Source organism: Ciconia boyciana, chromosome 1 (assembly GCF_034638445.1).
Source record: "Ciconia boyciana chromosome 1, ASM3463844v1, whole genome shotgun sequence".
NCBI lineage: Eukaryota > Metazoa > Chordata > Aves > Ciconiiformes > Ciconiidae > Ciconia > Ciconia boyciana.
The window spans coordinates 65,363,487-65,386,414 of NC_132934.1; the positions used below are offsets into that span (position 1 = coordinate 65,363,487).

General features: G+C 42.9%; 2 protein-coding genes across 4 annotated transcripts in view; both read left to right on the forward strand.

The window, feature by feature from the left end:
- CREB3L2 (cAMP responsive element binding protein 3 like 2) overlaps window positions 1-10,414 on the forward strand; it is a 76,801-nt gene extending 66,387 nt beyond the window's left edge. For both annotated transcript variants that reach the window (XM_072872262.1, XM_072872260.1), the window contains exons 8-12: window positions 60-128; window positions 7,267-7,366; window positions 8,326-8,452; window positions 9,141-9,366; window positions 10,314-10,414. In XM_072872262.1, the coding sequence (XP_072728363.1) occupies window positions 60-128; window positions 7,267-7,366; window positions 8,326-8,452; window positions 9,141-9,366; window positions 10,314-10,389 (598 nt within the window). In that variant the 3' untranslated portion in view covers window positions 10,390-10,414. The remainder of the gene's footprint in view (window positions 1-59; window positions 129-7,266; window positions 7,367-8,325; window positions 8,453-9,140; window positions 9,367-10,313) is intronic.
- A 1-nt stretch (window position 10,415) lies between these two features.
- DGKI (diacylglycerol kinase iota) overlaps window positions 10,416-22,928 on the forward strand; it is a 241,745-nt gene continuing 229,232 nt past the window's right edge. For both annotated transcript variants that reach the window (XM_072872233.1, XM_072872242.1), the window contains exon 1: window positions 10,416-10,515. The gene's annotated coding sequence lies outside the window, so the exon portion shown is untranslated. The remainder of the gene's footprint in view (window positions 10,516-22,928) is intronic.

Sequence of the window (22,928 nt, forward strand, 5' to 3'; positions counted from 1 at the left end):
TACAATCTCTTTAATAAATGACTTTTAAATTCTTCTTTCTTTCCTTGTGCTGTCTCCAGAGTTGAGACCTGTTCAAATGAAAATAGTGAGCTGCGTAAGAAGGTTGAAGTCCTGGAGAATACTAACAGGTAAGCTATGAAGGGAATAAAACAAAACTGTAGCATGATATAACAGTGAAAAGTGAAAATCTGGAAGTTAAGAGATCAATTGAAATGTGAACAATAGCTGTATCTGATGTGGTTAATGTCAAACAAAGATGAGAAAGGCCAGTTATTGTGACTGCAGTGTGATGTAAAGCATGGAGGCTTTGATGTCAGGTCTTAAACTGTCTCCCTAGCCTGTGGTGTGCTTGAGAAACCTTTTAGCACTCTTCTTTGAGTTCTTCCACTGCCCAGGGAAACATAATTAGTGATACATAACAAACAAAAAACTACCGCCCAACTCTCCGAATTGTCTTTATTTAGTGAAAGACTGTTTTGACAGGAGACCTTGACCTGGGACATGACACTTCCAGAAATTACAGTGCTGAAGCTCAAGAATCATTGTTAGTTCCTTCTGGACTAGCAGATGTCATTGCAGTTATTGTGCACCCTCCTAACCATCTCACAGCCCAGAATTTCCTTCATTTGGAGGGGGAAAATCAACTTCTTGTTTCTTCATTTCTGAAGAAATGGGTGACTTGGTGGCTTTCTCAAAGGACACATGGCAGAAAATGTTGAATAGCTGAGATTTTAATCAGATGTTAGCTGAGAGTGGAGTGTCAGTCATGGCTCATGCTCAACATGTTCTCTAATGATGGCAAATTCCAATGAGTAGGTACTAGATAAGCCCACTGTTAACACCTTCTAGTTAGAGGCATTCATAGTGATGGTTGAATATCACCATTGAACGTGATGGTAGCACTGCAGTGTGGGAGGAGGCTGGGTTTTGATGATAAGACCCACGATCATGGAAGATGGCCCTAGAGCTTGTCTGGCAGCCAATGTATTGCTAATTGAGTGGGATGTGTTGTTTCTAATCTCCGGATCCAATCTCTAATTTCATGGAGCCAGACCCTGTAGCACTGTAATTTGCTGGAGAGTGTCTCCCACACACTGCTCATGCATAAAGACATCTGCTGCTTGTTTGAAGAGAGCCAAGCCGTTTCTGTGCCTCTTGGATGTTCCTCCAGGGTTTTACATAAAAGAACCAGGAATTGTTCTGTAGGTGCAGAGTAGGCTTTTCTCTCCCAGGATCTGTCCCAGGAGGTGCTGTAGCCAGCTGCTCTAAGGAAAGGTGCAGCTGTGGATGAACCACTGAGGAACAACATGTTGTCAAGCCTAGGGTTGTTCTCCCCAGTTCAGCTAAGTTTGGCCAGCTGTTTTCATGTCTGAGTTGTTGCAGATGTGGTCGTGAGAACGGTTTTGTTGGTATTGTCTGTCCTTTTAGACAGGACCTTTAGCATCTTCTCTATTATTTGGTGATCTTAATTCTCTCATGCTAAATGCTCTAAAAATATTTAGCTAAGTGATATTATCTCCAAATCCTTCATACTTTGGGCATGCAGAATGAGTTGCATTGTTTTCTTCCCTTGCAATAGCATTGATACTGATTTGTAATCTCCTGCAGAGAAGCAGATGTTCCTGACCTTCTGCACAGAAATTCTTGTAATTCATTGCTATGCTGTTTTGGCTATTTAGATACGAACTGTATCTAAAATCTGTTAAGGCTTCAAATTGAAGTGCTGAGAAATTTGTAAAAGTGCCTGCTTTCATCAAGCCTGAATTATGTAACATACCACATTATGGGTTTTCTCACCTTAACCCCAAAGAGCCACTTTTCTTATTTAGTGTATAATTGTGCAACTATCTCATTCAGAGAATGGTTCCAGGCCTTTGTTTAATGTACATTATCCACTTCCTACGGTGAATTCAAAATGTCTGGTTTCCTCATTCGTATTTGCACAGAGCCTTGATGTGGCATCCAGAAAATGTTCAAATGTTTCAGAACTTGTCTTCACAGCATCCTATAGCTGGTACTTCCATCTCCTATGTACAGTCAGGAATCAAAGTTCAAAGCAGTGATGGTCAAAATTATGCAGTGTCGGTTTATTCTTGGATGCCCAAATTTATACGTTTAGGACTTTATTTCTCAAAGTACCTAGCACACAGTCATACACACGCATATCTTATTTAATATACACAAAGCAGAGCCCCAGTTGACTTTAGTTGCAACTTTGAGTGTTCAGTGCAGTAAAAAATGAAGACGTCGTTGAAGGTATTATCTAAAAGTAGATCTACAAACATTAGAGCGGTTCTTTTGTTGTGAAAAATTGTAAGAGTGGAAGAAAGATAACAGGAAAATAAGACCTGTGATTACATTTTAAAATGTTCATGCATTCAAGTGTAGACGAAGACAAAGTTGGTTTTTCACCTTGTTGGAAAATTGGGCTATAGCTGCTTACCTAAAAGTTCATGCACGTGTATATGCTGTTGGTCAGTATCATTTTTTTTCTAGACTGGCTGGAGTTGAGAGGAACTGAAAGGCAATTTCCAAAACATAAAACTATTGAATAGCAGAGTTTCCTTTCAGTATCTGCAATCAGTTTTTTAGAGCATGTTATTCTATATATAGAACACATTTGCACAGATACATACCTAAGACTTCAGGGAAACCCTGCTTGCATTTCAAAATCTGGCTCCAAACCATGGAAACACTAGAATTTCTTCTGGTAAAAACGTTCCTACATTATTCTCAGTAACATTAAAAAATATAGAAGAATCTTCCCTGAGAGCCTGCCTTAGCCTGAAATTCTGGATCTGAAAAGATGTAATGTAAAAGGTGCAAGTGTGGTCAAAAAACTTGCATCCAGAAGCATCTCCCTTGACATTCACGCATCTTAAAAGGCAAGGCAGGAGGCTGGGGATCAAGATGCAGGGTAGTTTTTAATTCTCATTACTCTGAGTGGGCGACTGCAGCATTTTTGGCATCTTCAGTATTAGAACACTAGCATATGTTTCCTCTCCTAATTTATGTGACTCAGTCCCTTAAAAGAAACCCATCCAAGTTCCTTTCTAGGCAGTTTTCTCAAAACTAAGGAAGCACATTATTACATGCATATCTGTTATGACTTGTAGCCACAAGTGAGCCAGGCTCTCATTGGTTTGAGTAGCATCTGAACATGTGGGGCACTGCTGTCTTAGAAAGCAAAGGGTGTGAGAAGAAGCTGGCCTGAAGAGTTGGACTGACTTGTCCCAGTCACCAAGAAGGCTTGATCCACTCAAGTTTTGGCACTGGGACCGAAGGCAGAAACTGCCAGTGATCTAAGGGGTTGAATAAGGTCTCTGACACCAGCATTGTCTAGCTGGGAGCCGTGGCTATGTGGGCTTAAAGACAGTATTGAAATGTCTGGTACTGTGTATGACATATGAGAAGTACTTTTGCTTTTCACTTCTGTTGAGTCTGTATTTATAAATATATTGATGGTCACTTTTCCTGGAGAAAAAGATGTAGGATCCAGTTAGCATATGGTTGAGAGTGTCACACGTGGACAATGCATGCAAGTAGCTGCTGGAGTTGCTCCCATGGAGTAATGACTAGCAAGTTGTGTAGATCTCCACTCTGACAGGCACCTTAAAGGCAATGGCTTTATAAATACAATTGAGATGTTCTTCCATTTCTCATGCTCCTGCTCAAGCTATTGTTACAACTCCCAGTCATCTAAAGATCAAGTTGCATATCAGTCTGACCCATCAAGGGTTTATCAGCACCAAAGCTGCTAGACTTTACTGATTTGCTTGGCTGTTCCTTTATTTGAGGCTGGTAAAGTCATTTTACCAAGTCATTTTCAAGGATTGAAGGATCTGGGCTTAAGCTGCAATGAGATATCTTGCACTTCATTTCAGACCACCCTTATAATAGTTGACAAAGCGTGGCAGCCCTGGAGTGACTGCTTGTTTTCAGAGCAGCAGGACAGTGTTTTTTATGCTGCAACATCTTTGATGAAAAATTGCTGGATTTTTTCTTTGTAATTCAAATGAGAAGAAATTGTGGATTTTTTTTCTGCTTTGAGGTATTCCGGTCTTTCAGTGAAAGCCTTACTTTGGGATTTGCTCTCTTTCCTACAAATAGGACAGGAAGAGAAGGAATCTGTGTGTAGAGCTGGAAGACAGAGTAATTTTTCTCTCTCCTTATCAAAATTAGGTTTTGTTCCTCACAAAGTAGATAAATTCTGAAAAATCTTGATCAAAATAAACAGTGTTTGGTATCCCCTAGAAGCTGACTTTTTTTGTTTAAATCGATGTTGGATTTTAAACATAAACACTGAATTGAGAAAGCCTCCTAGGTGGCTAGGTCCTGGAGTGACAAATTTTCTCTCCTTAATCAAAGTGTCATGGGAAGCAGAGGGGAAGCCTTACTTTGGTAGTGAAATACGTGAATGTGCACACAAAAACAAGACATTGCAGGCAGAGTGAATTTGCTGGCAGTGTGTGGAAGGGAGAGCAGGAGTCTTCAGTCACTTTACAGCTTTCCTATGAGGTGCTTCCATTGGCAGAGAAAAGCGTGAAAACACGTTCACACCTCCTACAGAGGTGACCCTCTAATTGAATATCACCGGGAAATGTGTCAGACACAGTGAAAATAATCCCTGTAGGTGCAAACCCCCTTATGCACGCTGCCTTGGGATTGCATTTTCTCCTGTTAGGACTTAGCCATAGGCAGTGTTTCACTAAAAGCGTTCGTGGCCTTCCTGCTGCTATTTAGAGGGAGCATCTTCATTTAACCTAAGTTCCTGTTCTACAGAGCAGAGAGCTGCTCCTTTTCCCTCTCTTAGTCCAGATGATCCCTGCAGCCATCCAGTAACAATGAAGGCAGCTTTTGCATGGAAAAGGAGATCTTTTGACCTTGGAATTCAGTCTTCCACCATTCCAGATTCAAATAGAGAATAAAAGCACCAAGGAGTGCCCCATTTTGGCAGTGGCAGGGTAAACTGGTATCGTCTCTGAACAAACAAACTTGTTTCTTGCTCTTGCCTTGGCTCTTGCTCTTAGTTTGAAAATGTGCCTGTAGCCTGTCAGCTCCCAACACTGAGTCCTTGTCTGCTGAGAAGACAGTAGCTCTGCTCAAACAGATAAATGACTTGGAGGAGAAAGACATTTTATATGAAGGTAGTTGGTAAATAAGGTGGGTCATGAATCTTCCTCTGTGTAGAGGAGACCTCAGAATACCTGCCTAATTATACTTTCCAAAAAGAGAGTGTTTTGGAATCAGCTTTCTGGGCCCACTCTGCCCAGCAGGTTTTTTAAATTGGACACAAAAAGGCAGAGATGAGCAAAACAAGGAGAATTGCCTCTTCTCTGTTGATTTCCTCACCAGCCATTAGCTGTTTTCTCACTGACGCCTCCACAAGAGGTGGAAAGAGGGATCAGCATTTCAAGGCTGCTGCTGCTGCCAGCCCCCGAGCTGGGGAGGAGGAGAGCTCCTTCCCCCTCGCTCTGCAGAGCTGTTCTGTGTCAAGCCCAGTGACTCAGGCCTGAAACAGGGGGAAAATTTAGTCTTCTATAATAGCACAGAAGTTGCAGGGTTAAAAACGCATTGCTGTATAGTGTAGCTGGTGGCATATGGTGGGAATACTGTATGCAGCATGTTCTGTGCCGGAAGATGATATATACTGTGTACGCAAGTCGTTGTGAACCCTATGCCATGTAGTGGATGGGAGGAGGAATTGGAGAAAGATGCAGAAGGGAGCAGGGAATTAGGATGGTCTCATTTACGTGATGGACAGTGTTTTCATCTCTTAGTTTGCCTGTGGTCTCTCTAATAGTGAACAAAGGACTGAATTAGACGAATCACTTTCTTTTTTTAAATATTGAGTTGCAGAATAAACCATGCTCTCAAGAGCATGCAAGACATCCTTCATTAATAAGTGGAAAAGGATCTGCTGTCCCAGATAAATCTGTGCTGTGAGCGTGCCTTGTGCTCATTTCAGAATGCATTCCTGAAGTCCTTGAATTCATTAAACTCTAATGAGCAATGAGCATTGATGATTAAAAAAATCTATAATAATAGGCAGACAAGTGTATATTGAGCTGTGAAGGCACCTCTGGGTCTGTCCTACAATTAGCTTTTAGCCAGTTTGATCTTAAAATAATCCTTCTATTTTCTCTGACATGCTAACCTTGCCTCTTGCTTTAGCATTTGACATCACAGCCTCCACAGCTGTTGCCTGGGGTTTTGTGGGGTTACCCTCCGCAATAGGTTGTGAGACTTACAGGAGAAATGAAAAGTAAAATTGGAAACAAACAGCAAAGTTAACATCCTGATGCAAAATTGTACTATATTTGACTGTGTCTAGGGCAAGTATTTGGATTACTCCTTGTCTGTTAAAAAGCTTTAATGAAAACAGAATGAAAACTGCTGTGAAAACCCTGTATCAATCATTCTTTGAGATAATTTCCCATGTAAATTACTAGTATCCTAACTGTAGTAATTGATGATGATACAGCAAAATAAAAAACAGCCAGAAAGACAGAATACCTTCCTGGTCTGGCACTGTTGACTCCAACCAGAACAGAATTGCCATCCTGGTTGGGACCTCTGAAAGACACAGTCAGAGTAGCCACTTCAAGCATCTGTGATTTTTGTCAACTCCTGGAGGATTTAGGAAATAGCAGTGATGTGCTTTATTTAATAGATGAATTTATGTGAAATGAAGTCTGTGCCTATGTCTAGCTTTACGACACCTCTTTGAAAATGGTCCAGCATGTGGTCCAAACCACTGTACAGCAGGTTTTCAGAAAAAGGAGGTAGCTGTATACCTCTACAGCCAATTAGAGCAGTTATAAACTTGCTTCAGTACCTTTTCACGTAATAGTGAAACTCTTGCTGAATTCATTACACAGAACCAGGTTGTATATGCATCTAGTCACTTGCACGTAGAGCAGTTTCAGTTGTTTGTATGCTTACCAGAATTATTTCTTGTAGAAACACTGAAAATACAGTTTTTATTTTTAAGAGCCTTCTGAAAGTGCTGAAGAAGTAATTGTTCAGGGACATCAGTTGAGGGAAAGCCAAAAGATCTTTTTGAAAGGTCCAGTGCTAATACATGTAAAAATCATGTAAAACTAAAAACATTCCTTCCTACTAACTTCAAGGGGAGGACTTTACTGATCTGTACCTTGTCATAAATGCTGTATTATTGCCAGGTGTGGAATTTGAAGCAAAAAGCTGTTTAACCAGCAAGTAGATCAGTGCATTTGATGCTTGTCTGTTGTCTTTGCTTTCCAGAACACTTCTGCAGCAGTTGCAGAGACTCCAAGCCATGGTTGCTGGGAAAGTGTCCCGTTCGTGTAAGGCAGCTAGCACACAGACAGGGACCTGTCTTATGGTGAGTGTCCCTAAAGCTGGGAGTTGTAGGGGAATGAGAATCTCTTTCCACTGCTCAAAGGCGCATCCCTTGTTCTGCGAAGCCCCTCACTTGCAAATTCTCAGCTTGGGAAACTTCTCTTCAAAATCTGACAGTTAGTTTTGAAAGGTAGGTGAGACTCCTGGCTGATGATGAAGATTAATGGTTGTGGGAAGGCATTAAATTCTGGAGGAGACTGGGCCTGTGCTTTTGATTGGGGGCTGCTGTGATGAAAGAAGGAGCACTGCTCCTCTGAGTGACCTGTTTTATTATTTCCTACAATATCGTATGTGAGAAATGGTGTCTAGAGTTGTAAAATGAAAACGAGGGTGACCTTTGATGCCCGGTTCTTTTGATACCAGTAAAAACAAACTTTCTCATCCAAATAAAAATATGACTAAGGCTGTAAATCTACCTCTGCCCTATTTCAGTAACAGTAGTCAGGATAAGAAAAGGATTAGAATGAAACTTTTCCCTTTTCCCTTCTTACACTCAGCCAGCGAGTTCCCGTTATACTAGTGCTATAAATTGATGGGAATTATTTTCAAGGTCTAAGTTGTTCTCCTCGACTGCCAGCCTCTCTGTCACTTCGAAGTGAGACTGGGGCCAGCAGAAATAACCCTGGAAATTCCCAGCAGCATCTGTAAAACACACATGGTGGTTGTGTCTGCTTTTCAACTTCGGGAGTAAATAAAGCTACAGGCCAAAATGGTGGCAGACATTGAAAACAAACTCCAGCGTTGAAATCTGCCCTTTAAAACGCTGAATTGTTATTGTATATGTGCCTTTACCAAGAGACACTGTATGTAGTGGTGAAAATAGCCTCAAATGATTTGTTTTGAAAAAGTATCAGATCTGCTTTGTGTTGATTCTTAGTTTTGATGTGTGCGTGTGGGCCAAGAGCTAGTGCACTTACCTCTTCTGCATCCTCCTTTTGCCAGATGGTGGTGCTGTGCTTTGCAGTAGTTTTTGGCAGCTTCTCTCAGAGCTATGGGCTATATCCTTCTGCTACAAAGATGGTGTTGCCCAGGCAGCATTCCTCACCAGAGTCCTACACAGACTCCATTGGTAAGTGACAGCTATCCCAGTCTTGCTCCCTGCTTGGTTGTGCTTTGACACTTTGTTTTCCACTCCCATCCCTAACCCCTTCCTCAAGCATCTCTTGCTTTTCTGCTCCTTAGCAGGCCATTCCTTGGTATACCTGTGTCTTTCAAAGGGTAGCCTGGCAAGCTGTTCTGATGGCAGAAGACTTCATAGACGTGGGCAAAGCCTTGCCCTGCTAGCCTGCTTGGTACTTCTGTTTAAAGCAGTTTTATTTCTGTTTGTGGAACTAAAGCTAGTGGTCTGTAAAAGGTAGCAGGATTTCTACTCGGTAGCAAATGTTCATACTGTTAAAGTGCGCAACTGATATCAGCCGGTGTGTCCTTTGCCAGTGTCAAGAAAGAGTCCAAGGACTGACTGAGAAACTGTTAGCATTATATACCTGTAATGAACCAGTTGCTTTCAACGTATATTATCAAAGTGATTGTTTCATTTTGTTCTTGTTTTGTGAATAATTCAGAGCTTTTTGATCCCTACTTGGACCATTGCTGTGGTATCTTTCCTCAGCTATCAAATTACCAGCTAATCACTATGAAAAGAAAAGACCTTTGCAGCTTTAGTTCTGCTCTGACAGTTTCCATTTCCTGAAAGGACTAGGGCTGTTCTCTGAGCTGCCTGTTTCTCATCTCTTTTTGCCTTCTGTCTTTGTATGCAGTGAGGTCAAGGAGTCTGCTAATTTATGAAGAGCCTCACCAACTGGAGGAGTCGTCAAGCCCGATCTCCTTTGCAGATCAAAATGACAGGCAAGCAGACACCTCCAAGTACACAGCACTGTCCCTGGAAGCCATGCCAGGGACACAGCAGGATGATATCATGCAGTTCACAATAGCCAACGAGACGAGGCTAGAGAAATCGGTGCTGCTGGGCCTGCAGCAGCACAGGTGAGTGCAGGGTGGGCTGCTTATCATATGGGTGTTCGGTGTCACTGTCATTTGTGCCTGGAGGCCAGCAGTTAAGACTAGGAGCTCAGCTATGCTGGGCACTGTGAAACATGAAGTAAGAGTTTGGTCTCTATGTGGAGAGCTTATAGACAAAGTTATTGTTACTCTGGAGAAGTGGTTGCAACAATACTGTAGTAATACAGCTACCAAACTCCATGCTTCTGCCAGAAACCCTAACCCCTGTAAGCCTGTTAGTTGTGCCTACCCACTTCTTTAAGCACTTACTTCTGTGTCTCCTAAAGGAATAAGCTTTTGCCAGTTGAGTGGAAGTGTGAGGCTGTGACTCACTGGGCTTTCTATGAGGTTAGGGTGTGAAGAGCTGGAGCTTCTCGCAGCAGTGATCTTACTAAAGCATTACTGTGGAAAGTTTGCAGGACTCAGTCTTAAGAGAAGGACCTGAAAATTATCTGAACTACTTAACACAGAGCTCCTTCATAATTTTTTCTTTTTTTTAGCATAAATGTAAGTTTTGGGGGCCTCTGCAAAGAGAGAGATTCACTGGTTTAAATATGTGTGTGCAGTTTTCATTCCACTCTACCTTTTCTTGTCCTGCCACTGTCCTGTTGGCCCAGGTCTTGGTCTCTGCTAACAAGCAGTAGCAAGCACACCAAACAGTGGAGAGAGGGATTTTGTTTGGAAGCATGCTGTTCTGAGGGCTAGGATGAGCCGTATCACCCCAAGCATGCCTTCTGAGCACTTGTGTCAAAGTTACACCGAGAGCCAAAGAGATGACTAATTCCGTGTGTTACCATACTCCAACTGACAAGTACCTGGTAAATACTGAGTGCCTTTTTAGCATTAGCCAACTCAAGCAGGATATGGGCTTTTAAAAATGACTAAGTATTAGCGTTAACCTTTGTTGTTTTGGGTTTTTTTGTTCCCTGCAGAGTCAACTCCGAACTAGAAGGAAATGAAACACTGAAGATAATTGAAATAGACAGAAGAGTCAATGCCACCTCTTAAAAATAAAAAAGGCCTTTTTTCTTGACTTCCCTCTTTCCCACATATTTTCAACCAAAGTCCCCCTGACTTTTCATCCTCAGTGAACCAAAGCACAAAAGAGAGGGAGTTCAACTTCTGCATTGACTGGTGAGGCTGTGACTGCAGATGGGATCTCTTGTCTTTGTAATTCCCTTCCTCACTTCACATACAGTTCCTGTCTTTGCTTTTATTCCTTCCCTGTCTGGTACTGCAAGGGCAGGATTGAATTATGATGGCAGATGATACCAGCAGTGTGCCGGTGACTGGTGGGTGTGTGTGCCTGCATGCACACATCCTAATCTCAGCACAAAGACATTCTGTAGAAGAGTGGAATATGCAAAACTGATGGGAGCATGTGGGTGATAGGTTTCTTGGGAGAGGGAATTGAGAGGAGATACAGCATAATGCTGCTCAGAATCTAGCCACAGCTCTGTGCCTACTGGTCTACGGCACTTGAGCCTTTTGGGGGGATTGAGAAGCATGTTGTGTGGTCTGCTTCTGAAGGGACAAGAATGGGCCCTGATACTGTTGAGTTAACAGCACAGGCAGGAGAGGGGTGGGCAATGATGCTGCTGAATTGTCCTCCCCTAGCTCGCTCTTTCTTCTCCCCAGCCCCTTTATCATTTAGTGGGGTAGGTTTCTCTCTGGGTTGAAAGCAGTCCTAGTAGGCTTCCCTACTGCTTCCACCCTTGTGGAATTCAAGCAAAGATCAGTTGCTGTCTTGTCACACTTTGTCTGTGTGGGAGAATTACACTAGTTTAACTAAATCTGTTTAGAAAGCAGGTTTTGTTAAATTTATGCAATGTTTTGGATGGATGTCCCTTAGTCTGCTTAAGGCTAATCTGTTTAGCTTAAATCAGTTCCTTCCCAACAAACTAAATCAATGTAAGGCTTAAACCAGAAGTGCCTCCTGCGAGGACCATATGGATTTAATTTATTGGCTTCTAGATGCGTTGATGGAATTTCTTATGTAGACCTGGTCTCAGATTGTCCTGTGTTCTCCTTTTCTTGCCATCTTCCTGTTACTGTTGTAAATAGTATTTATTAGCTTTGCAAAATTTTGCTCAAGCAGTTGCAATGAAGAGAATTGAGCTTCCCTAACCCTGCAAGTGGTCTAGGCAAAATCTGAAATCGGACATAAAAATATCACTGAACACCCATTCCTCCCCCCCCAAAACTTGAATTGCCCTAAATTAAAGCCATGGGTCTTATCTTCCTCTTACCTCCTTTTCCAGAGATGTGATCTTAGACCAACTGCTTAGCTGAAAAGATAAGGGGCACAATTCAGGCCTAGAGGTAGTAGATACTGTATTAACTGTATGGCAAGACAGCCCCTGACCTGAGGAGTGAAGTATGTAGGCAGCAGAAAAGGCAAAAGAGGATGAGATGGACACATAGGGAGGTGAAGCAACTGGCCCAAGTTCAGTGGAAAAGCCAAGAGCAGTATTCAGGTCTGATCCTGGTCCAGTACTCCTCTCCCTGCTTTGTTTCCTCCTTGTAGCTGTTGCCTTTAAGGGTTTTCCCTCTCTTGGTACCCTGGTCATGCCTTTGCCTGAGCTGTGTTTCTTGCAATTTGTCCTTGGAGTGGCACGGTCGAACCTACCCCAGGATTTGAGCAGGGTTTTATCTGGTTACTACAGAAGGGCGTTCAGACTCCACTGAGGATGGATTTAATGTGAAAGTCCCAAGGCTAGCATATAGCTACTTTACAGTTTACCAGAATAAGTCAATTTAAAAAAAGAATAAACAATTTTGAAGCTCTTTTTTCTTCTTTTTCCTAATGATAAATAAGGGAAAAACTAACGTAGCCTTACAAGTAATTTTTTACTATGTACAGTAGATATTTCCTGCAAGTATTCTATTTTGTAAAATATTGGATTTGTATTTTATTACAGCAGCTGCCACACCAGCTCCTTTCTTGTTCTTCATTCTCCTTAGACTTTCTTCTTTTGGTATCCTATTTTGCCGCTCTCAGGCCTGACTCAAAACTCAGTGAAATTAATGGAAGGAATTTGATGGGTTACAGCAGGCTGTGGATCAGTCCCCACTGTGCCATTTTAAGAAGGTGTTTCACATTAGTGATAGTGAAACATGTACCTGATTCCATGAAGTTGTAGTGAGTTTTGGTGTACAGACCTGCTTTCTAGGTAATGCCCTATTCTTCCATGCAAGTGCCTTTTTATTATTTTACCTTTGGTGACAATGAGAGGATAAATGCCATTCTAGTCTATTTTGCAAGTGTGCCCTTCTTGGCATGGGTCAGTCTCCTCCCTAAGGCCCCTTTCCCTTTACAGTGATCCTGCTGGGCCCTCTGCATCATTGTAGTATCCACCAATGACTTTTGTATGAGGTTTTTTGAGCAATGATTTAAGGCTTCACATAAATAATGAACACTGGTGGGTGCCACTGGGGGTGCCACGAGGGATGGCTGCATTGCTTAGGCACATGAGGTCAGCAAAGTGACAGGAGAAGACTGGGACTGACCCTTCCACTACTGTATGGCTGGTCAGTGTAAGTGGGCAAGGTCATAGCTTAGAAAATTCCTTAAATGGTCTTTTTTTTTAGAGCACCCATGGTTTGCCACCTCTGAGGGAAACTGAATGGCTAAGTCATCTGCAAAAGAGGCCCCACGCTGTCGAGCAGAACAGCTTTTATTAGTCTTGCAGTTTGCACTGTGCATAAGTAGGAGGCCGCTCTGCCTGAGCTCATGCCCATTATCAGTTAAAGGGATCACCTGCCCTTGCAGATACAGCTGACTTCACTGTATTAAAGCCAAAAGTGAATTATTTCTCAATAATTTAACTTAAAGGACAGACAATTTTGCAAAACCCAAACACACCGCCCCGTTCCCAAAACCTACTGCACTAGTCACCATTAAAGCTTTTCCATTTTGTTTGCTTAATTTGGGCATGTCAGTTCAATCATGTCTGGGTCAGGCCTCTGAACTAATTCATCCAAGCCAGTATGGCAATACCAATTTTCTTGCAACTATTGGATAATCTATTTCTATAATCTTAATTTGTGTAATCCTTTAAGTTATTTTTAGGTACTCTTTTGGGGAATCTTTTGACCTAGCACATGCATTGCTTGGGGATTTATTATATTAAATATTACTTCTTTGTAATAAGGAAAAACTTTGCTTTACTTTGGTATGTTTGTGATCGTTTTTCTTCAGGGGCCTTAATAGAACAGGTTTCTCTGCTAGATACTAGGGGCCAAAGAATCTCCTGTCATCACCTACCCACAGGCTGTTATGCGACAAGGACTTCACTATCTCCAAAGGTAGTTTATTCCCCGTGTTACATACCTAGCAGGGGGACAGAGGAGGCAGGACACGTGCAATTGCACTGCCAGCCTCAGCAGTCCAGGGATGACCCAAGTGTGAATGTTCATGCACTGCAGACCACGTGGAGTGGCAGGTCTATGTGCTCTGTGTTAAGGGCATAGGGACGGAGTAGTAAGGCGTATTCAGGGAGGATGCCAGTATAAGTGCTTTTAATTAGCTCAGCTATATTACTTGAGGTCTTTGCCTTCTGCCAGTATATTTTTTCCAGTGATCAGTGACTTGGTGCTGCAGAATAATGTGTGCATATGGACAGGGCAGGCAAAGGCCTTATGTGCTACTTAATTTCCATTTCCACTAGAGGACTTAAGTGATCCTTAGAGTCTTCAGCTGTAACATTATGCTACTTGTCAGCATGATTTTATACACACTAGTAAACTTACCTTTTGGCCCATAGCTTTAAAGCACGCCTAGATCTGTCGGGTCTTTGCTTCTAGGGAGATAAGCTACGAAGGAATGTAGGGCATTATTTTTTTATATATATATTTAAAAAGTATCAAGCACAGGGCATGTGACAGTTCTAACCTTGTTACCAGTGTGTAGATAATGTTGTGGTTTGGTTTTTTTTTTTCCAGGCTATTTATAGTTCTTTGCTGCATTTCTCTTATTTCATCCGTACCATTCAATATTTTTCAGCAGCACAGACTAATAATGGATTAGGCTGAGGTTCTTAGGCCAGATCCCAGCTGATACAATGCAGCATGCTTCTTACTTACCGCTTTTGGAGGCTGCAGGTCTGATTTGTACTGGCAGGGGACCTCTTCCATATCTCTGTGTGTAATAATGTGTCTCAATGTATTCTTGATTTTTCTAATGTAGAGCTGAAAATGAATATAAAAACTTTTATTCTTTTTTTTTTTTTCCCTGCTACAAAAAAACAACCCACCTCTCCACTCCCATCCCCCCAAACCATCAGCAGTGCATTCTGTCTAGACGCATTTAGAATGTAGGTCAAGTAAATGAATGATACTAATTGCTACGTTGGGAGGGATTTCCACTGAGTATTTGGGCTCTAGATTCTAGCTAATGCCAAGAGGCCATTGTACAAAACCCACGCAGCTAAGAACAGAAGTATATGGAGTATTTTTATACTCTTGGTGACTAAAATATTTCTTTCTCAAGTCACTAATTAGAAAGGGAACATTTTGTATTCTGAAGGTGAAATGGTAGGTCAATACTTTGTAACTACAAAAGTTATACTCGCCTATGTAAGTAGTGTAGTGCTATGATGTGTTGCCGCTTTGCACTATAGTGTTAAGGACAAACAACTTTGGGGGTTGCAAAGATGAATGAACTGGCTTATGTGTTAAGGTCTTTATAAATAAGACGTAAGGATTCAATCAGTGGGCCAGGATATCGTAGCTTTCTCATGGCCAATAAAATGACAGTGGGTATTCAGGGATATGTTGCGGGTGTGATCTCAGTTACTACCGCATTGCTTAGGTGATCAGCATCCACTGGAGACTCCAAGATCTTTTTCTGCTTTACCAAGGTATATACCTGAATTGACCTCCTACGTAGAAAAGAGTGCATCTCGCAGGAAACTCTCATTTGTGATGCTGAAATTGAGTTTTGATATTCTTTATTACCAGTAGTCTCTTCTCTGCCCTAAAGCCCATCTTTGTACTCTTCCTCTACGAGCTGGAACTGAACAGGTGAGAACAAAACATGGGAAAGCTAGATTTGTAGTCCTGTCTTGCAGAAAAGATGAAAGAAATGGCTGATGAGGGGACTCCTGACACCACAGGGAAACTTCCTAGTTCTTGATTCCATAAATCAGCAATTATAGTCTTTTTCATTAGTTCCCCCCTTGTTTTAGCTTTATTTTTCCCCTTGCTCTTTAATACGATGCAGTCCTCTTCATGCATATGTGACCTTTATGGTATATGCCATTTTTCCTTCCAAGCAGCAGGTAAAAATCTTTTTGAACTTTAGCAGCCCATAATTAAGGGAGTGGAAGGGAGAGAGGGGGAAGCAGAGACAAGTAATCAATTTCTTTTAACCAAACTCTGCTTGTATCTGACTTTGCCATATCAGATTTTGATTCAATGGTGCTGATGTAATGGTGTCTTGCTTTCTTCATTTGTACAGTTAGCAAGAATGAGTGCAAGCGTGTGTGTATCTGTGCTCGTGTGCATGGTGAGCAATTAAAAAAAAAGAGTTGTTTTTTTAACGTAGTAAGCATTACTAAATAAAGGCATCTACTTGAGCACACAGGGCACATTCCACTTGGTGCAACAGAAAGTCCAGGCGTGTCTCTCTGAAACCTGTTCACATTCCACATCACCGAGCACTCGTAAAACTGTAGTGTGAATTGCTGTCTGAAGTCTGTCCTATTAGCAATTTTCCTCTGAAAGTTATTGCACTGTGTCATTTCGTGTGTATGTTGTTTGGCCTTTCTGTAGGACACCTCTGGCTTGGTACAAAAAAATAGTTACTTTAGGCTTTCTTATATCTTTGGGTGTCATTTTTGTTCTGCAGAATTGTGGCTTTGAATGCTGCTTGCTTTTTTTTTTTTTTAATGGTGTCAGTTAGCCTTAAAAAGTGCCCCCTGAGAGCTGACAGCTCAAGGAACACAATTTGTTGAGCTGGTCTTCTGGGAGAGGACCTAAAGATCCCCCTTCCCTGGGAGTGCTACTGCCCTAACTGCCCCCAGGCGCAGTAAGATGCCAGCGAGGGGAAGCAGTTTGCTCTCAGAGGGCCACGTACATCACAGTTTCCCTGAGATTCGCTGGGCCTTCTAAGGGTTAATTACCTGGCGTTACCCCCTTGAAGAGAAATACATATCCAGGGCCAAAGCCATTGCCTTGGGCCATGCAAAACAATACCTTGTGACTCTGAGTCACTCTGCGTGTGACAGCCCAAAGGCATTTCAGCTGATCTTGCCCCTTCCCTCTCTTCATATGGGTACAGTATGGGTTTGTGCAAACATGTAAAACTATCTAAGATGAGAAGGACAGTGATGCTAGTGCAAAAGCACACCGCCCTAAACTCCTTGGTAAATTGCATTGGAGCCTCTTCTGACTGCAGATATCTGTTCTTTTGCCATAAGTCTGTTTAACTCTGTGTATGTGTGTTCAATGGCCTCTCTATTTTTGTACAAGCGCTGTCATCTGGATACAGTCCCACCTGATTGTTCACACTGCAAACATGTCTATTGGGTAGAAAGAAATTGCTGTTTTTCCTTTTTAAATCGTCTGCTTGATTCTGTGAGAGAACAGACTACCTGCTTTTGTAGCCTAAACATGTATGTAGCTTTTCATTTCTTGCAAATAAATATTTTCTGTAGAAAAAGCAAGTACAACTTGTTTGCTTTCCTGATGGTTGGAAAAGATCTGGTCCCTTGGCTTTCCCAAGTGCAGCACTGCACGCAATGTATCCATCTTCAACACGGCGGAACCCCAGTAATTTAGCACGTTGCTAGATAGAGAAGGTTAAAAGCAATGGTGTGGGTTTTTACTGAAGCTGGCTACCCCCCCCCCCCCCTTTTTTTTTTTTTGAAATTAGCGGAGTATTTTATCTGTCAATAATGGGTGGAAATTAGGCGAAGGCTGATAGCATTTAATAATGATAACAGCACTTGAGTGCAACTATGCGATACAGCCCCATTAATATTAAATTCTCTCTAAATAAAAGCGGGATCCAGGAAGGCTGATGCTCAAGGGGGGCACTAGCTTCAGCCTAGTGATACCAGTCTGCTAGAGCATGCTGGAGCTTGATTCGTGTTGCCCAAATAGCCCTCTGGAAGGTAAGGCCTTGCCCTGCTTTGACTTTACACTGGGCAACTAATTGCTTTAAACTGAACTCTTAAAAGCGCTCTTTCTGCTTTGGCTTTTAGGGGTTGGGTCCTTTGCTGGCCTCAGCTCCTTCCCTTACCCTGATTCGCCCCTGAGATAGCTCAGGAGCTTTCTCCAGCAATTCAGAAGCTGCTATTTTGCCCGTGTGAAGAGTTAAGATGATGCCCTGTAGCCCAGAAGCAGCATCCAGCTGGGGACAGAGTTGACCTTTGCTACTTTGTGTAGACATGGAAAAGAAAATACGTAATTTCTTCCAGTTTGGGGACTCCGTGGCTTTGCTGGCCATCCAGGGAACTTGGCGATGGATGGTCTAGTGCAGATGTGAAAATTACCCTGTGCAGAGCTGGCTTCACAAATAGCATAGTCATTCGTATCACGCCAGTTTTCTGCTAGGAAAGGGATCTCATATATGAGTACCGTGCATCCATGTAATAGCAACCAAGAGCTTATCCTCTGCAGGAAATACTAGCAATGGAAGTAATAGTTCCAGCTTTACTGAACTGAAAATGGGAGCATGACAGATGGCTTTGGTGCCTCCTTTTCAAGGCCTCTTAAAGACGGCTTCTTTAGAGGTTGGGAAAGGCAGCATACCATGAAAATCGGAACACCCTGGCCTGCACTAAATTTGTGGCTGATGTGGATTTTCAGAAATGCCTTGGGTTTGGGCTAAAGAGGGTAAAGGAGCAAAAGAAATTGGCAGTGAAGAGGGAAAAAGAGAAAAAAGCTCTTCTCTCCCAAGCTCTACCCTGGTGCTTTTAACCCAAGGATTGACTTTGCTGCCCACCACCATTCACTATCACAAGAAAAGGAAATTGGAATGAGAGGTTTATTTTTTTCCCTATTCTAGCTTTTTTGTCTGTCCCATCGCACGTGCAGCCTCCGTGCAGTGCTGTAACAGAACATCTCTCCCAGGTGGAGCCCGGTTCCAGCACCCCAACATACTGTCTAACCCCTCCTCGGTCACAGCAGATGACGAAGCAGCTCTTTCTCACAAAATTTTGTTTCTGTACCTGAATGAAGAAGGTCTGTGGTGCTTTCTCTTGGAAAGTGCGGGGAGAAGGACCTTACTTTGTCCTTGAAGTTCTGCATCCCACTCCTTTGCTCTGATCGTTTCAGAGGTTATTGTGGCTGCCGTCTTTCTCCTGCTGCTGCCGGGTGCCCCGTGCTTTCTGAACAGGCAATTTCACTTGCCAGAACTATTGATCCAGGGCACTTGTTAGCAGCATCAAGCCATATATAACATTTTTAGAGGAAAATCATTAGACTGTGACTGATTGGGGAAGTTACCCTCAGCTTAGTTTTAGCTGAGCTCAGTTCCTCTGAGCGTACAAAACACCGACTTGGTAAACGATTGGTTAAGAATCTCCTCGGGTCTCAATATTACCCTTAAAGCATCGTACAGCAGGTGATGCTGCAGGGAGTCTGTGATTAAAAAAGAAACCCCCATACAATGGAGAAATGCTGGGTGAGGAGCTGTCAGCCTCGCTACCTCTCAACCTCCAGTACATGCTGTTCTTTGAAAAGCATGTTACTGTTTGAATTCAAGGCTGAATTTGATACTCTTTCTCAGGCTGACTCCCATTGCGGGGCAGGAGGAAGGGTGTCCGAATGCAGCTTGCAATGCCTCTCACGGTGTGGTGTGGGTAGTAAGTCTTCGCCACCCCTGCAGGTATTTCATGTCAGATTCATCACTGGTGCTTCCTTTCCTCGTTTGTTTGCTTTGGGTTTTTTTAGAAATATGGACCTCATTAGCTTGGAGTTTAGAAGCAGTGAACAAAAGCTTGTACCTTTGCCATAAATAAAATTATTCTGCAGGAGCCATGTCCTGTAGAGAGAGAGCAGTGGATAGGGACTGAGGAAATGAGCCTCTGTGTCTAGTCCTGCTCATGGCGTGCTGGTGAATTTGGCTGACCCTTCTCCATGCTTCAGATTCCTGAGCTGTGAAATGGGGCCAGCAGTGGCTTCCTCCTCTCTGTAAGGCACGCCGAGATTAACCAAAACAAGGTGATCCAGAGGAGGTAGTAATTAGAAACAAAAGCATGTTTCACTTTGTGTTGAATGAATAACGCTTGTGTGTCTTGTCTCCCTCCAGTTTCTGCTTCAAAAAGTGATGGATTTGATTCCTCATTTTCTTGCTGTTGTCTCCTGTAGGCTTCAAATGGTCCCCACAGAAGCGAGGAATGACTTGTTTAACTGTTTATAATTGAATTAATCTTAAGTTGTGTTTACACAAGTTCTATATGTTGCTCTAAAATTACTTTTTTGTGGATCTCCAGTAAGGAGGAAATTACAAGTTCTGGCCCTTATCTTCGCTGTGATACAACCGAGGAAAAATAACCATTGTAGAGTAAGTCCACGTCTGTTGGGTTGTCTCAGTTCCACTGTCTAAAGAAATGCTTGGGTTCTGGTTAGCCCTTTTTTTATAAACCTATTTGGTAAAAACTCGGGTTTTATCTGTGGCATTTGTGAAGGGGCAGCACCCAGGCACTTCCAAGCCAGGATCAGGCCCTTGTTGTCACCTCCACGGAACACCGTGGCAACAGGAATCCGGGCATATTTCTAGCTATGGCAGCCTACACGCAGAAAGGGGAGCAGTGCTGTGAAATAGCTGGAAAATGGTAAAGAAAAATAGAATGTAGCAGAAAGCAGTAACTTGCCAGAGAGCTACTTGGAGGCAGTGCTGGCAGAGCTGCAGGGTGAAGTGGCTCTGCCCAACAGGGTGATCTGCTGAGGTGAGGGCAGGTCGCTCCATGTTAAGCCTCAGCATGCCTCAGTTACCCGATGGATAAGCGGTGCTGTACTTGAACTTCACATGCTGACCAAGAGTGAATGTTTCTGTGGGCATGTCTATCGGCATTGGATCTGGGAAGGGAAGCTGGCTGCTGGTTCAGTCATGCTTAAAAGAAAAAAAAAACTGGGGGGATGCAAATACATACATACACACACGTGTGTGTGTGTGTGTGTGTATAATTATATGTATTTTTGTGTGTTTTCCTGGAGGGTGAATTTTGTATGACCTTAAGGAATAAGGACCATTCAAAGTAGACTGACGTCTCACTAGCTAGCCTGGCACACTGAACAAGTAGGGTTGCCTCACCCCTTTCTTCCCTGCTCCCCTTTTTCATATATTCACCTCTTTCCCATTAGGAATAGGGTTCTCAGTCCCTCCCACTCTGAATACAACTTACTGCAGCGCGCACAGCCTGTGTATGCTGGAGTGTTCAGAATGGGATTTAACAGGCATGTGAGTAATGGAATAAACCTCCTTCCCTTGGCTTTACTCCAGAAGGCTGAATTCCCTCCTTTCTCTGCATTTCCTCTTTCATTCCCACCATCCACCCTCCTATTCAAGCCATGCAGTATGGTGAGATGTTCCACCAAGGAAAAAGAGCTTCCCACCTGCTGAAGCTTGCCAGCTCTCCCAGATGAGCAGGGGAGTCACCGCGGAGTGATGCGAGGTGCTCCTTTTGACCCGAAAACTGAGCCCTTGGTCGAGTTGTCAGCTTAAGAAATGAGATCCCAGCCGTGGGAATTCAGGCTTTTGCCAGCACGATGATCCTGGATACTGGCAAAACCTCCTAAAAATCTATTTTTGTGCTCATCCTTTCCCTCCCGATCCAGCGGTATGTCTGCAGCCACGTCTTGGAGCAAACGTGATGCTCTGACGAAGTTTCTGCTGTTGCTGCCTTTCTCAAACCACAGGAATTGACAGCTATGCCACAGGTGTAATTGTGTAAGCAGGGCTTTCCTTCACGAGCCTCAGATTCTCTCATAATTGCTCATATTCAGAAAAAGGCATAGGAAGTCAATTTAGCACTTCATGTTGCAAATGAGTCATGCAAATTGCAGCAGTCAGAGGAAAAACAGGTAATCCCGGAGCACAGTGTAAATGTGGTCATGTGGGCAAAATGGTTATTGACAAGCAGGGGCTACAGTAGGGTTTATGCTGGAGAAGGAGGAGGTGGCTCAGTGGCGTGGATGTTCGCTGGGGGGGGGTTAGCAAATTGTGTTTCGTTGTCAGGCTTTGCTCCAGATGCTCTGGGGGAGGTGGAGTGATTTGCTGGGGCACAGGCCACAGAGCTGTTCTCATACGGACTGAAGGCTAAAAGAATAAAGCTGTGAGATGCTGCATACTGTTCTGCTCTCCAAGTGCAAAAGTAATTTGCAATTAAAGTATTTTTTGCACATGCCATTGGCGTCTTCTCATAGCAACAGAACATACGGTTTTCGCTAACAACAAAACCTTGAAGAGACCGTTGATGAGAGAGGGGCTTATGGCACTGCTCCTCATCCTTGAAGCTGGCTGTTGTGCGAGGTCTGAACTGGTCTGTGACCGTTCCACCTCAAAATGTCTTAGTTTCTTTCTGCAAAATGAGTTGTCACATGCTTTTGAATTGGATGCTCTCGCTAGCAATATTGGCTGCTAATTTCCCTGCTAAGTTCCTGAGGTCCCAGCTCTGCACTCGAAAAGGCATCGATGGTTTCAGTAGAGCTCCATGCTGCTTTGCAAATCTCTGCACACAGCTCAGAGCAGGATCCAGACCTTCTTTTTAGGGTTCTGCATAAGAGCTTTAGTTTTGCTTCTAATAAGCCATGTATTACATTGGTTAATTAAACTTTCTTCTATGTGCTTCGTTAGTAACTAAAAATACTCTGAGGTTTTGGGGAGAAAATTTATATACATATTGGGGGAAGCATATGTGCATATAGATAATATGTGCATTATTTATAGATATGGATATAATATAATTTTGAAAGTTGGTTAAACTTTTAAATGCTTGAACTGTAGTAGAAATATCCACTTTTCATCGCCCTTCTCCACTGCCAGCATGGGACAGGAAAGCCTTAACTGGCTGGCTTGGAGAGCCTGCATTGCTGAAGTCAAAAGATGTATGCACGATATGTGCTAAGGATGGAGAAGCTGAATCTTTAAATAAGGTTGAAGAAGGAGCAAGAATCAGGTGTAAAGAACCTGTTGACTGCCGTAAGTCTGATTCACGCCCAAGATTTTGCAATGTTTGCACGCTGGTGCATACGGGCAGCGGGTAAATGCTGTTACCTGTTTGACTTCCGATCGTGCCACTGGCTGTGCTGTGGCACAAGGATCATAAAGAAGGGGCAAGGCCACTCAGGGAAGTCATCTGGGGAGAAGGGGTGGTTCTGAAATCTGTTCCTGTAGGGTTTGCCTTCTCTGTAGAGTGTCATTGTTCGTCTTTCTCCTCTTTTTTTTTAGGTCTATTTTGGATTGCACTGCCTCCTTGGAGAAGTTTTGGATGCAGAAAATAAAGCACTGGCTGAGTGTAATTCCCTCTGTAATTTCTGCATAGTCCCAGACCTTGACCTTTTCTGTACTTTTTAATCTTATTGTCACTGTCAGCTCA